Here is a 14,630-nt window from a genome sequence, read left to right on the forward strand (position 1 = left end):
TCCGTAAGAGATGCGTCCTTTGCGCCCTTGAAGAGCCGAGGTCTTCAACTGCATCTGCAATTCGAGGACATAACTGGGGAAGCGGAGACCGAGGAAGGGGAGAGACGAAGTATTGACAAGCTTCGTGGTTAGTCACCAGCAGTTCATGGTTTCGCTTTTTGTTCAAAGCTCGTGGCATCCCGAGAGAACCGTACCTGGGTCGAAAAGCACTGAAGCGAGCCGCATCTGCATTGTTCTAGCCCACGCGAGGTTCGTTGCGACACTTGGTCTGGACCAAGCTTGTTGAAGGAATGATGGATGCGGAAGAACTGCTTTTGCTGGCCACTTCTGACACATACGATCAGCATAACCACTCTGTCTCGTTGCCCGATACAAGTGAGGGAGCTAGAACGTGCCCACTGAAACGAAACTGACTGCACTCTGCTGCTTTGCTTGTATCTGCGATGCACCGTATGCTTGACCGCTTCCAATACCACATGCCATGCCTCTTGTTTGCGAAATCCATGGATTTTTGTGGTGGCATGCAGTTGAGTGGCCGGATCCGCGTCAATCGATGGTCCATGCAGCTGCTCGGCGACACCCAAGGCTCCGCCATCAATGAGGTGGCCGTTCTTTCTTCAAATCGATCGTACCTTTCTCAGCTCACCAACTGGCTGGAAACAACAATGGATTTTGCAGGTCAATAGTGAAAGGTTGGCATATCTTCGAGGCATACCAAACAATTACAACGTACGAACAAACAACGGGCTTGGATGCTATGCATATTAGACTGTGATGCGATGCGATGAACATCTAGAGAGCAAAACGTAAATGCGATGTTCAAATGCGTAGGCATGAGAGACGTTGGACAAACGTGGTGGTTGATCGAAGCAAGGCATGTCTGGAGTCGACGCAGTACGAGAGTCATCGTCACACGCTCTGATAACGATAAGCCAGATCACGTGCGCGGCCCTTCAGCCGGACAGCGACTTTTTCCATTCCGCATCAGTTACAAGTTGCGAACAGCAGGCAAATTTCCCAATCTCCCTGACCACCACTCTCTCTGCTGTACTACTTTTGACTCGCGGTACAGTGGGAGACTTCAGGCCTGCAGCAGGCAATGAAGACGCCCTGCGCACCGTCCCGAGATCTTCTCCGCTTCCTGCGTACGCAGGCAAATTCAGTCTTCATCACGCCCATCGCGCCAACACGACCTCCCCATTGCCGGTCCTTATCTACCTCCTCGCGATGCTCTCGCTTGCAGACGTCTTCCCATGACGATATATGGCAGCGCCATCGAGATTCCTGCAAGGCTCTCCCTGCACCAAGATGCGCGCCTCCGGGTCCTCTCCAGGCTCGAAACGCCAGTTCTGGCAGTCACAGCCCAGGGTTCTGGCTACGCTGGTTTCGTCGGAAACAAGCAGCTGCAAGATCTAAACTGCCACCGGATCCTCCAGGGAATAGTTCAAATTATGACGAGACGTCGGCTCAACTTTTCAATCTTTCTCGTTCCTTGTCCAGAAATCAGACTGGAGCAGATCTGAAATTACGGTGCACCGAATTCGATGCCAATGGTTCTGTTACCATGGTCGCAGGAGAATTCAAAAAGTCGGAGCTCATCGCGAAATACGGTCTCTTGCCTCGCGACCTGCGCAAGCTGGACTCGTCCGTCCTTCCGCACATCCTCATTCGACCTACGGCAATACTCATAAACCTCCTCCATCTTAGAGTCCTGATACAGTCCGATCGGGTTCTGGTCTTCGACGCATACGGCAGCACTGACTCATATACTCAATCCTTGTTCATGTATGATCTGGAAGGCAAGCTGAGACAGAAGCCAGACCCGAGGAATAAATCTACGTACCTCCCTTACGAGTTCAGAGCCCTAGAAGCCGTGTTGATATCCGTCACCTCAGGTCTCGAAGCGGAGTTCGCTTTGGTTCGCGATCCCGTGGTGCATATTCTACGAGAGCTCGAGGAAGATATCGATCGAGACAAATTAAGACACCTGCTCATTCACTCCAAAAAGCTGGGTACCTTTGAGCAAAAGGCCCGACTGGTCCGGGATGCAATCGATGATCTTTTGGAAGCAGATGACGATCTCTCGGCGATGTACTTGACCGAGCGGAAAGTCTCAAACACGCCTCGGCCGGAGCATGACCATCAAGAGGTGGAAATGTTACTAGAATCTTACCATAAAATCTGCGATGAAATCGTAGAGATCTCGGGTAACTTGGTCAACAACATTCGCAATACGGAAGAGGTTGTCAAAGCGATCCTTGACGCAAATCGTAACCAGCTCATGCTACTGGAGATCAAGTTCAGCGTTGGGACTCTGGGACTGGCGGGTGGCACTCTAATCGCTGGACTTTATGGAATGAACCTGAACAACTTCATCGAGGAGACCGACTGGGGATTCGGTGCGGTCAGTGTCGTATGTTTTGCCTTGTCCGCTGTCATTAGTGTGTATGGAATGCGCAAGCTCCGGAAGGTGCAAAAAGTGAGCATGTGGGGTGAAGGATTGCCTAACACCATGGGCCACCGCGCACGAATTGGTGGTCGTGGCAATTGGCATAGCGAAGCGTTTGAAAGGCAAGCCCAACGACCCATCAGACCGAAAGGGGGTGGCATCAACCTGGGCGTCAAACAATCCGATCCCGTCTACTGGCCGGGCATGGAAGGCCTGGGCGCACACAGGCTACAAGCCACGTCGACGAATTCTTTCCGACCTGGAGATACTGCAGACACCAACGGCATGGCTCAGCAGCCTCAGATGACGATACAAGACGATGTGGAAGACGTCGAGGCCAAATGGAGGGAAGACTCGAAGAAGCAGAAAGGTCTAATGACCAAAGAGCAACAAGCGCACCTTCGTCGTGCCTCGACTCACCACACACACGGAAAGAAATGAAATTCAGTGCTGTTCTTTCTTTTCCACCTCGTACCCTGAGCGTGCGTGTTGTTCTATTGGTGAGGAACCGAGCTGACAGACGCGAGTACATACTCATATGGTCTGCATGAACGGCGAATGATTACTCTAAATTACTCAACCTCAGCTCATTATGTACTCTTTACTAGTAGTAACCTTTTATAGGTGTTCCCCTAGGCGTTCTCCGGGACTAGAAGTGACCATTTATAAAGGCGTTTCTCTAGGCGTTCTCCTTCACTAGAAGTGACCTTTTATAGGTGTTCCTCGAGACATTCTCCTTCACTAGAAGTGACCCTTTATAGGTGTTCCCCTAGACGGTCTCCTTGACTTGATTCTGGTATTATATCATGATTATATACATACAATTCGAGGTGGCGGACTAACTCATGAACACACTACTTCACACCCTTCTGATCACCTCTCTAGGATGAGTCCTGAGGAACCCACCAACGACATCGCGTTTCGCAGCACTGGTGGCGGTAGCTCCTTGCACCTCCTGGAAAGTCGTCGTGGGAGGTCTCGTGAGAGTCGGACATCCTCCTTTAGGCTTGTCAAAGAGGGCCGCGGTCTCAGGCTCACCGGTGTAAAAACAGCTGCATGCGTTTGAGAAGCTGGGGTCAAAGGATGAGTCCCTGCGTGAAAGAGTGGTTAACATGTTAGTTCCAGAGAGCAGAGAGATGGAGTAGAATAGAAACGCTTCTAGGAACATACGCATCAGTACAGGAAAATTCTGGTCCGCCCGTGAAGACTGAGAATGGCGGGTTGGCGTTTGCTGCTACGGCGCCAATTCTGTAGACGAGGCAGGTGTCGACGAGACCTCCGCCGTATTTTTTATCAGTAGAGGCCGTATCACACTGCAACAGGTGTTCCATTCTTAGCTCAGAGGTCTTTCTTCTTGTGGTGAGGATTTTCGGGTTTTCAGACTCACCCCATTCAAAACTGTCAGAAATCTCGTAGTGCAATGGGACTCTTTGTCGCTATCTGTGGCTCCGACGGTGAATAGCGAACTTCCCATACATCCGGGCTTCCAAGAAACGTCGAGGTAAAGCTTGTCAGCCGAGCCGTTGACTGTAAAGTTGTCGCTAACACCAAGCGCCTTGTGGCCAGATCCATCACCAAAGGTAACTGCTGGAACGATATTCACTCCCCACCAGGCCTTGTTGCTGCAAAATTGGTGGACTTTGTCGGAAGCCTCGGCAAGACTGGTGCTGTGAGTAGCGTCGGTCAAGACATCACTCTGACATCTGGGGGGGAATGGTTCGCCTGGGGCTGGAGTATCAGACAAGGCGCCCACCCATTGAGCCATCTGAATTCGATAGTCTGAGGGGTATTCGCTGTCGTCGTATGGCGTTCCCAGCGTGAGAGTGTCGGGGCTGTCTTCATCCAAACGGTCACTGCATCCGGGTACAGGTTCAAGATCTGGCTCATCCAGCAACACAGTCTTGTTGTCTATCGATATGTATTCAATGACAGGCTTCGGTTTCTTGTAGGGCGGCAATGTAATGGCATACTCTCTGATGACGGGGATATGAGGATATCTGCCCAAGGGTCAGCAAGTTCAACTGCTGTAAGGAACTCGACGCCTGCTTACGCCCCAAGCTTCTTCTGGACATATTTGGCTAACGCGTAGTATACAAGATTCTCAGCTAGAGTAAAATTAGTCTGGGATATATGAAGAGCGTAACAGCATCATGCATGCAACACCCACCATTTCGCTGAACATAATAGCCGGTCGAGAAATCGCCAACCCCTGGCTTGAAACGTGCAAGGAGTTTGCAGCGGGCGGAACCATATGCTGTCCTATCGAAGGTAAAGAGTTTGCCATTTTGATTGCGAAAGGTGTACGTGATTGTCAGATCGTCAACCGACGGATTCGGGACGCCTCCCACAGAATCAGCGACATTGTCGATATGGAGAAGCTCATGAAACATAGTTTCGGCTACAAGATGGTCAGCAAGCCACGGGAACAATGTTCGAGACATACCTCGATTAATATAGTTGTCAATGTCGAATTTCGCAGCCCCAGTTTGAGCGCTCCCAAAAGCGTACGCGTTTGTAAGACTTCTCTTTTGAAAAAATGGGTTGCAAAAATTAACCATAGGCGAATCGGGGTCATCCGGGTCTTGATTCTTCGAATATGCATTGAGAGATGATAACGGGTCTTGGGGAGGCGGATCCTGCGGAGGATTGCAATCATCGGTACATTTCTTGAAAGGATCGTCGCACCGTACACGAATCCACAATCTGAACGGATTGGCGAATGAGCCGGGGTATACAGTTGCCGCATTTGCAAAAACAGCCTGGATTTGTTTCCGCTGCTTTTTGTTGAAACCTGGGGGACCGAGGTATTCCAAGGCAGCGGCACTGTTCCAATCGATGTTGCTTAGAACGCCTTCGGTGTTGGAAAGCGTTTTGAAATCATTGTATGCTTCCTTAATATTTGCTGTCTGGACGTTGTCGCACCCACTGTTCGTTATAGTAAGCCATCGTCCTGGAATCATGAATCGAACTTTCTTACTTGAAGCCCCACAGCCATGTACCGCGAAGATTTGTGTCATTCAAGTCTGGATAAGCGGTGGCAACGAGCTCTGGTGGCAAGTCGTCGTCCTGGGCCAATGTTTTCAGAGCGAAAGCGAGAAGCAGTTGGATGAGTATATTCATGGTGGAAACAATGTTAGTGAGAAAGAAGAGTCTTAAGAAGTATAGTTAGAAATTCCTGGCTTCGAAAAGAGGCGTGTTGACTGCTTTATAGAGCTTTGACAACGCCGATGGACTGCTCTTTCCCACGGTGGTATGAGTCGCATTCCGCATGGCCAGTAGGTCACCCATTTGGGACTTTGCGAGGAAATTACGAACAAGTCTGAGAAAACTGTGTCATGAAACGCAAAAGGATCAAAATAGACCATTTTGCCCGTCTAGGACAACCAAGCTCTCCGAGGTATGACCTAATATAGATCACAGATGGCCAGACGGAATGCCTCAGACATACCAAGATTTCGAAGTAAGAATCAAAGTAGGAGTGCCGCCGGCCTCTGCCTAGCCCTAATTTTGGAATGAGTTGTCTCACATAGGCCATGATAGAGTGAATGTAGAATATAACGAGGAGTTCGGCAAAGGGCTATTGTGTTATCAGCTACTGTAGGTCGATTCCCTGGCCAGGCCGAAGAGACGCGCTTAATCTGACTCCCCATCGGCACAATGTCCACTTCGGACCCGTGGCTTGATCCTACTGCTTATTAGTTCGTATGTGACATTGAAGATCATCCTGTCGTTAGTTCTCTGCCGTTACAGCGGCAGTCTCTTATCTCCACCACGATGGTCCAAACCGTAATATTGTATCACTCACCGCTCTCTCTCCCTTTGATTGTAGACGTCTGGGCTGGTTATAAAAAGAATTGGAAAGGGCAGTATTTTCACCTCCAGACGAGCGGCTGGGAGAAGGTGGCAGCGGCAGCGGCCACGGCCATAACTAGTTTTGCTATGCAAAAGTGCTTGAAGTTCGAATGCGCCTAATCAAGACGCCGGCAGGAGTTACGGCCAATGACAGGCACTCTGTCCGCTCGTCGCGGGCGACAAATGAAACTGGCGCCACGAGATTGGCCTCAAAGGGATTTGGTTGCGAACAAGCAAGTATCAATGGAGAGGTGCGACGGGAAAACCTCTCGTATATCACGGTGTCACGGAGCCACCGGAGCGATATCAAAAGCACTAAGTTAGGAATTCTAGTATGAAGGACTGAGTCAGGTATAACATTAGGCTTGAGTGCAATGACTCAATGAAAGGCACATATGCGCACATCTCGTTGCACCGCCATTTATTCTGCCGCGCCACTTATTCCTGATTGACACCTCTACGCTCATTTAGCCAATATTGGCTGCAGGTTGGTGGGAGATCCCGGTGTTTCATATTAGGCACCTGTGGCCAGGAATGCTGCGGCGACTACGTCCTGCGTGACGCCGTTGATGTTGCCACATTGTCAAAGCCTCGTCGGGATTCTGGCAACACTTTTCCAACATTACCCATTCAGGACAAGCTTATCTGTTGACCCGGTAGGCCCTATCTGACTATGCAACTGATCTTAATGTCTCAGGTGCCTATTCCTACTCGCGATTTGCGTGTCTCGGGTGCGTCTTTGTTGGCTGCAAATGACTGCAAATGACCGGTCTTTAGTGTGTGTGCGTGTGTGTTTTGCGAAGGCATACGGGAAGACCGTTCTACAACAGACTCTGGCCTTGCTATACCTGTAAAACCCCGACATTAGGAATACCCTTGGCATTCTTGACGACCTTCGAAAGCCGCGTGAAACACCTTAGGCTGTGCCAGTGGCCAAAAGCTCAATAACGTGACTAGCATCTTATCCCAAAGTTCTCTCCTCCGGAGAGAGAGGGCGCAGAGCCTCACAGTCATCTGGGTTAGAATAGAAAGTTCCTCCGAGATTCTCAATGACCTTACACCTCTCGTCCATATCAAGGCAATTGTTGAGCAGTGACGCTCCCACCCTCAGTTCGTAATGAGCTCGATCCTCGACGTCGTACTCAAGAACCCAAACTCCCTGTCCCGAGCTCGGCCAGCCCGTTTCGACTGTCCAGGCCAACTTCTTTTGGGGAGCACCACCACTATCCTGCCTAAGCAATGCCTCCTCCATCTCACCCCTGGATGCCCACCACTGAGCCCCAAGTCGCCAAAGCCGCGTGCAAAACTCGTCTTCCTCGTCGGCGTCCGGCGATCGTGTTGCGTCCTTGAACCGGTCGAGTCCGAGATGGACCAGCTCGACGGGTCCAAGTCCGCGGATCAGAACACCGCCGGTGGACGGGTACCCGAACACGAATGATCCGGTGCGAGGGTTGTACCTTTCCGTGTAGTTGTAAGTTAGGGGTGGGCAAGAGGTTTGTATGTCGACACGTTCGTCGTTGGGAAGCATGGTTTCTTTTTGGGAACGGAACAACCAAGGGAGAAATCCGAGGTCGAAGATACCCATTCTTTACGTCTATTAGCAGGCCATGCGAGAGTTGGAAAGGTACTGTAAGTTGGCAACTCACACAGGCACTAGGAAGATTGAAATAAGAATAAGCCTACCCAACATGGCGAAACCGAGTTGACATTCTCGAGGAAGGCTCGTGAGGACTTTGCTAGGCGGAAGCGTCTATTCTCTAGGTATGTATGTAATATGTATTGCCATCCGGTCGGAGCACAGAGCATGTGATGTGACGGTGTTAGCCGCGGGGCAATTTCCCCGAAACTGCCTGGCGAACCTTCCTCACCGGAGCCACCACTTCACACAGTACCTGCCTAGGGTACAGGTACCTAACTTGGTAGTGGAGGTTACCTACTAACTACAGTACCTTACCCACCATAGCCCCAACACTGTCATTTCAGTGTAATTTGTTGCTGACCCAGAGGCCCTCCAGCGCTGACACACGGGTACAGTAGGTGGTTGAGCGAAGCTTTCCAATATCCATACTAACTACAAAGTCTGAGCAAGCTAGTTACCATTTTTGCACCGCGACGAGCTGAAGAGGTGGCACTCCCAGTTTATTGCACCATACCCATGTAACGATAGACGACGGTGCGTACCGGGACACAGTACTCCGTACTTGGCACAATATTCGGAGTATCCCTAGGAATATATATGGTGATGCCCGGGTCTCGAAACGGAACTGGACTTTCTGGAGAGCGGTCAAGATTCTCCGTCGAGTTTTCTCGTATAGTCTCATGGTTGAGGCCCTAAAGTCCCCCCGTGAGCCCAAGCCGTATCGTCCACATCGACCATGTCTCGGATTACATCTTTTACTCAGTACCACAAGGTGAGACGTTCTAGGCTGGTTGGAAAAAGATCTTGCTTGCTATCGACGTCTCCCCAATTCATAGTCACCTCTCTATCTCTCTCACTCTCACACACAAACAAGTTGTTAGATCTGGTCATCGAATCAGACACCCAGACCCAACCACCCATCAATCATCACACTCCTCCGTACTCCGTGCTACACCGTCAAAGCTCCATTTTTGTCTTTCCCCTCGAACGAATCAAGTGCTGCTGACCTGCTCACCAGTCGTCGTCGTCGTCCTTTTCGTCGTCTAGACAAAAGCAAGAAATAATGTTAGCCGAGTTCCCCCAAGAAATCAATGCGCATATCGAAACAGAGTAGCAGCACAAATGACCAAGAAAAAGGGTTGTTGATAGCTGACTTACCACTGCCACTGACTTTCTTCTTCCTCTGACTAAGAGCTGCCGCAAGTGCGCCGGCAAGACCACCCTGAGCATCACCCGCGCCGGCTGGACTTCCTGGAGCGCCACCAGGCGGGGGCGGAGCCGCCGATTCCGTTCCTGGAACCATGGCAGCCGAACGATCTCGTTTCTCGCTGTCCTTGACTTTCCGCAGACCGCCGCCTCCGCCCGATCCTCGAATGGCTGCGAGGAGTGAGTCTCGTCCGTCGCCGCCACCGCCCACCGGTGGAAGAGGTGGAGGAGGCGGCCCTGAACTTGCACCGGGCATAGGAGGCGGCGGAGGTGGACCACCAGACGAAGGCATGGGCGGTGGAGGAGGTGGTCCGGACGACGAAGGCATTGGTGGCGGAGGGGGAGGCGGAGGCGGAGGACCTGAGGACGATGGCATTGGAGGAGGTGGCGGCGGTGGAGGAGGAGGACCCGCCGAGGATGGCGGCGGAGGGACAGCTCGCGTATTCGGCGGTGGAAGGGGCGGCGGACCACCACGAGCCGGGGGTGGAGGAGGCGGTGGAGGCGGGATGTAAGCTTGGGACGGGGCAGGTCCTGGAGCTTTAGGCGGCAGCGGAGGTGGCATGGATTGCGGCGTCGATGTATCCCTACTTGGTGGAGGCGGAGGCACTGGGCCACGGCTCGGTGGAGGAGGAGGAGCGGAAGATTTGCGATCGCCCATGAATGGGGGAGGTACTCTAAACATCCCTTGTGGCTCTTCATCAATTGGCGTCTTGGGCGGACGAGGAGGCGGTGGAGGACCTGGGTTCGCGAGAGAGCCGGAAGAGGCTCGAGCTCGCCTTGGAGCGTACGCTGCTGGACCTTCCTTGACGGCATATTTGCCTGCATCTTCAATGGGCGGAGGAGCGCGGAACCTCGGCTGGGGGCTCGCAACCGGAGATGGCGTTCTTGGGGGAGGTGACGGTGACCGTGGAGGCGATGGTGCTCTGCCGCCGACTGGCCTTCTGGACGGCGGCGGAGCTGGAGGGGGACCGCGTCTGCTGGAAGATGATGCGCCCGTATCGTCTGGGCTTAATCGTGCTGGCGGTGCCGAGGGCGGCGGTGGCGGAGGCGGTGCGCGCGACCTTGTCTCGGAGACAGACGGCAGAGCCTGGACAATTCCGTTGGCCATCTCCTCTGCTTGCTTCTGCTGCACATATTTCTTGATAAAGTCGGCATTGGCTGCAATCTGGTCCTCTGTGATGCCCATCTGGAGCAGTTCGTCTAGGATGGGCCGCCATGAGGGATCGGCCAAATCAATACCTCCTGCGCTGCTCTGCGGGCGGCTCGTGGAAGCGGGACTATACATGGGTTGAGGAATGATAGATTGAGGCTGTGACTGCGGTATAGGGTTGGAACTGTGCCTGTGTCCGCGCAAGAAGTTGCCGACCCGACTGTGGTGTTTATGCGACGAGCCGGCGACGTGGACCTGGCCACCTCCAGCGCTCGAGGCAAAAGGCTGTGCTTTCGTTTGCTTGCTAGCATTCTTCTCCCGCTCGTCCATCTTCTTCTTGAAGGTCCTCGCCTCCTTCTCGTCGACGAACGACAGCCCAGCCATACATTGTTCCAGTTCAAAGGAATGGAAAAAGGTTCGATCTTGGTTGTACTGAAACGTATCGTAGATCTCTTGATCCCAAATCACGCCTCGGTTCGCAGGAGAGATATCGACGAGTTTAATCCAAAAGGTATTGCCGACAAGATCATTGGAGAGGACGGCAGCGCCTTGTAGTCCGGTGTAGGTCCATCTTTTTTGATTCGGATAAGCGACATAGAGTCGAGCGACTGCAACAGCCTGGATCTTGTTGGCAGCCTTGGGGACGGTACGCTTGACGGTCTCTTTGTCAGCCTCGGAGAGGATCGATGGCATCCTGCTGGGAAGAGGTATCGGGAATGCGAGAGGAAGGATAGTGGTATGGGTAGGGCTGGTGATACAAGACAAGGTGTTGAAACTGCATTGAAGCCCAGCGCTCACCAAGGGACAAGGGACGGACGGACAGTGTCACTACGATGTCCGGACTAAGGGCCTCACTAACTCACTAGGCACTTCCGGCGGTGATTTGCCCAGAGATTAAAAAGGCTCAGCCACTTATCGGCGGCTTTAGCGGTGCTTAAACTGTAAAATTGTCCACTTGCCGCGTGGCTGACCAGGCTCACGAGTTACAGTAGGCACTTCATCCCCTACGCCACCTAACTACTGTACCTCTCGTAAGCAATAGGCGTCAACTAGAGAGGTATTGTATGATGCTTTTTGTGTGTGACATTACTCGATCCCTTGCTTTGCAACACTCTCGTGTCTGGCAATCTCTGCTGTACGAGTCTTAATGTTCAGGCATGCCTATCTCTAGGTAGGCATTGTTTCCTACCCGAGTACATGCACCTTAGGTAATACTTAGGTACCCTAGTTAGGCACTTTAGGGACCTACCCATACCTGCCTAGGTACCTGATGCCCTAAACGTTCCCTAGGCTGCCCCCAATCACGCCCCGTAACGTCCAACCGCCCTAAGTCACCCTTTAGTTAAAATCACCTTCTCGCAATCTCCAACTTTGTCGTCATTGCCGCTGCGCTCCCCCGCACTGGGATCGAGACTTGCAGCAGTCCGTATAACAAACGTCATAGCAAAGAGTGACACAATGCGCATGCCCAAGCGTTGATGTGATACGAGGACATACAAGGTACCGATGCTAAGCCTGGGCCAACTACATCATCATCACCAGACGGGCGAGTACTCGTATATTATGCGGACTCGTCTTCGTACTTCACAGCCTGAGACATTCCTCACCTCACACAGATACCCTACCTGGCACTCACTCTGGTATTTTCGAAACGCCTCACGCCTCTTCTCGGACAACCTCAGTTCCCCTTCCAACATCCCTTCTCAATAGGTAACTCAAGGTTCTCAATCGACTCCACCCAAACATGCCTCAACACCCAGCAGAAGAGAATGCTCCCTCCAATATCTTCGACAAGGTGGCCAAAGAATCTTCCGACTCGACCGCCTCCGATGCCCCCTTGCACAAGGAGAACGAGAAGCCCGTCAAGCAGGCCGCTTCTGCTCAAGACCACAAGGGTCACGGTCCTCAACTTTCCGACAGTATGCCCCTCCCTCCGAAGCACAACTTTCATTTACACCAGAAAGCCCCATGCTGACTGACATGCCATTACAGACCTGCCAGAAGCGAAATCGAAAGACGAGTTGAAGGCAAAGGCAGCCGAGATGAACAAATAGTCGATCTTTTGGGTGATGTGGACCCATCAGCCGTACAATAGCATGGATATCAGAACAGGCAGAAAGAACGGCTCACCTGGGCTGCATCATGGCCCATAAGAACAGGTGACAAAAAAAATCATACCAAGGTCCAAGGGGTAGGAAATCATCCTGGGCTCTCAAAACACCTGTCTGAGCTATTTTCTCATACCTTGGCTACATTCCTATTCTTCGCTGCGCCATTAATCTGTTGAACCGCGCTATGCATGATAACACACACTTCAACCGTATCGTAAAGAATGGCCCCGAGCACTTCACACTCGTCTGGCTCTTTTCTCCGGAGGTTCACCTTCTCGGCTGCGTGCCTCAGCCTCGTCGAGTGAGCGTCGCGCACCCATGTCACGACCATCACCGTTGTCGGCCGTAGTCTTTGCTCCGGACGAAGCTTCGGTCGACGTCTGCTCGTTGCCGGTGACATTCTGGCCTGTTCTCTTGAAGGCTTGAGGCAACGTGATCGAAAATAAAATCAAGCGCCGACTTTGCTTTTCAGCCTTTTCCTCCGGGCTTTTTTTGCCAGGCTTTTTCTCACGCTTGGACTCGACCTCAAGATGATCTTGAATAGCGGTATCCGCCTTTTGTTGCTGACTGTTCTTGTCTTCCTTCTTACCCTCGTCCTTTTCCTCTTCAGACGCTTCGGTGTAGTCCCATAGAGCCTTCAGATCACCCTTCACAAGCGCTGTACCCCACAGAGAGAACAGAACTCCGGGCACCAAGTACAGTAATGCTGGCTGTGCATGCTCGGCAACTTGCATTACCACCACGGTCATGATCATGCCGAGAACATAACCAACAATTGTGGCATAGAAGTATGGTTTGGGGAAGCTCTTGGCCTTGATATCGTCCGACCACAATTTCGGCCTCGTCCAGAATCGTTCTCCCCAGTTGCCTTTGGCACTGGCATACACCGGCTTTTCTGTCTCTACACCTCCCTTCTCTACCTTTCGGCCTTGTCGAAGGTAGAACAAGAATAAATCGAACCTCAGTGCAAAAGCAAGCATCATGCCCGGTACGACGATATCTCCGAGTCCCAGCATCGCCATGGTTCTAGTCTTTGCCAGACACTGCAAATACTCTTCCATCGCCACTGATCCTTCAGCTGCCCCGACTGGGAAAACACAACCATCAGGCCGTGGGAATAGCAACTTGATGGGTACGTCCAACTGTGTTGCTACCGTGACCATCATCGGCGTGAAGAAAACGAAATAGATGTCGTAGAAGAAGAGTGCGCTTAGAACAAGGGTGCCCGTCCACGCCGTCGTCGGCGTCATGTATTGTAATGAACCATAGCAAAATGAAAAGCCTAGGAAATTGGTGATGAACCAGGGTTTGGCGACAAAGGCGTGGTAGGAGACAATCGCGACGGACAGCAACAGACTCATCAAGTCCAGAAGATCGATCGAGGATTTGACAGTTATCAACTGGTGGACATGGAGATCCAAACGAGCTTTGGTGTACAAGAGGCCGCGGAGTTGCCAGATCCGTCTTGAGATCGAGGTCGGAATAGGCAGAGGCCACAGCAACCACGGAAACGGCGAAGGAGAGCTGTCACCGGTTTCGGTCTTGAAGCTGTGCTCCGATTGATTTGCTTTCCAGACGTTGCCTCCACGCGAGTACTGATCTGGGAAGAGAAAAGACCTCGCGATAGACAACGTGTCCTTGATGAACTTTACGGCAAAGAAGAGGCCGATTTGCGAGAAGTAGATTCCCAGAGCCCAGTTCAACCACGCTGGGTCTTGAAGCCATTTGAGGATGAAGTACAGGCTGGCCAATGTAGCACCTGCGAGGAGTGGGAAGAGGACTGCGTCCGAAGGGGTCAAGCTTTCGATCTTCTGTGATTCGCCATCGTCGCCAAGGTCATCATCGGTCGACCCTTCTTTGCGTTTACGTGGGCTCGCTGACGGCGGTCGCGATAACGCAGCATGCGCAGCCGTATAAATGGGGAAGATGGCAGAGATGAGAAGGTGTAGATATGTCGGGAACAATGGCCGCATCACCTCGATCTCGTAGGCAACACGCCCCAAAAGCTCCATCACTGGGCCCGGTGTTGACGCCATCTTGGTACCACCAAGGCTATTAACTAAGGCGAACTAGAATTTTCAGACCGTCTCTGTAGCATCGTTGGTGACAGTCTGAATTTGGCATCCACCGTTCAAGCGAGAAAAGGGAGTGTCGAGATTGAATTGAAGGCAACATGGAAGTGGAAGGAAGAGAAGGTGCAAGGCTGAAAGGCCAGGCTGTCCT

The 14,630-nt window shown here is 52.1% G+C and overlaps 6 protein-coding genes across 6 annotated transcripts; 2 read left to right on the top strand and 4 right to left on the bottom strand.

The window, feature by feature from the left end:
- Window positions 1–1,099: 1,099 nt before the first annotated feature.
- Window positions 1,100–2,890, top strand: PV08_11129 (uncharacterized protein; the record flags this gene model as incomplete). The annotated part of the gene is made up of 1 exon (XM_016385440.1): window positions 1,100–2,890. The coding sequence occupies one exon, from the start codon at window positions 1,100–1,102 to the stop codon at window positions 2,888–2,890; it is 1,791 nt and encodes a 596-aa protein (XP_016230384.1).
- Window positions 2,891–3,782: 892 nt separating this feature from the next.
- On the bottom strand, window positions 3,783–5,569 carry PV08_11130 (uncharacterized protein; the record flags this gene model as incomplete). Its single annotated transcript, XM_016385441.1, has 5 exons — window positions 3,783–4,446; window positions 4,500–4,554; window positions 4,617–4,847; window positions 4,893–5,374; window positions 5,427–5,569. 5 exons carry the CDS (start codon window positions 5,567–5,569, stop codon window positions 3,783–3,785), a joined length of 1,575 nt encoding a protein of 524 aa, XP_016230385.1.
- A 1,693-nt stretch (window positions 5,570–7,262) lies between these two features.
- On the bottom strand, window positions 7,263–7,829 carry PV08_11131 (uncharacterized protein; the record flags this gene model as incomplete). Its single annotated transcript, XM_016385442.1, has 1 exon — window positions 7,263–7,829. One exon carries the CDS (start codon window positions 7,827–7,829, stop codon window positions 7,263–7,265), a length of 567 nt encoding a protein of 188 aa, XP_016230386.1.
- A 1,122-nt stretch (window positions 7,830–8,951) lies between these two features.
- On the bottom strand, window positions 8,952–10,989 carry PV08_11132 (uncharacterized protein; the record flags this gene model as incomplete). Its single annotated transcript, XM_016385443.1, has 2 exons — window positions 8,952–8,983; window positions 9,099–10,989. The coding sequence occupies 2 exons, from the start codon at window positions 10,987–10,989 to the stop codon at window positions 8,952–8,954; spliced, it is 1,923 nt and encodes a 640-aa protein (XP_016230387.1).
- Window positions 10,990–12,040: 1,051 nt separating this feature from the next.
- On the top strand, window positions 12,041–12,350 carry PV08_11133 (uncharacterized protein; the record flags this gene model as incomplete). Its single annotated transcript, XM_016385444.1, has 2 exons — window positions 12,041–12,215; window positions 12,289–12,350. The coding sequence occupies 2 exons, from the start codon at window positions 12,041–12,043 to the stop codon at window positions 12,348–12,350; spliced, it is 237 nt and encodes a 78-aa protein (XP_016230388.1).
- A 293-nt stretch (window positions 12,351–12,643) lies between these two features.
- On the bottom strand, window positions 12,644–14,443 carry PV08_11134 (uncharacterized protein; the record flags this gene model as incomplete). Its single annotated transcript, XM_016385445.1, has 1 exon — window positions 12,644–14,443. The coding sequence occupies one exon, from the start codon at window positions 14,441–14,443 to the stop codon at window positions 12,644–12,646; it is 1,800 nt and encodes a 599-aa protein (XP_016230389.1).
- Window positions 14,444–14,630: the final 187 nt, after the last annotated feature.

The sequence above is a fragment of the Exophiala spinifera genome, assembly GCF_000836115.1.
Source record: "Exophiala spinifera strain CBS 89968 unplaced genomic scaffold supercont1.9, whole genome shotgun sequence".
NCBI lineage: Eukaryota > Fungi > Ascomycota > Eurotiomycetes > Chaetothyriales > Herpotrichiellaceae > Exophiala > Exophiala spinifera.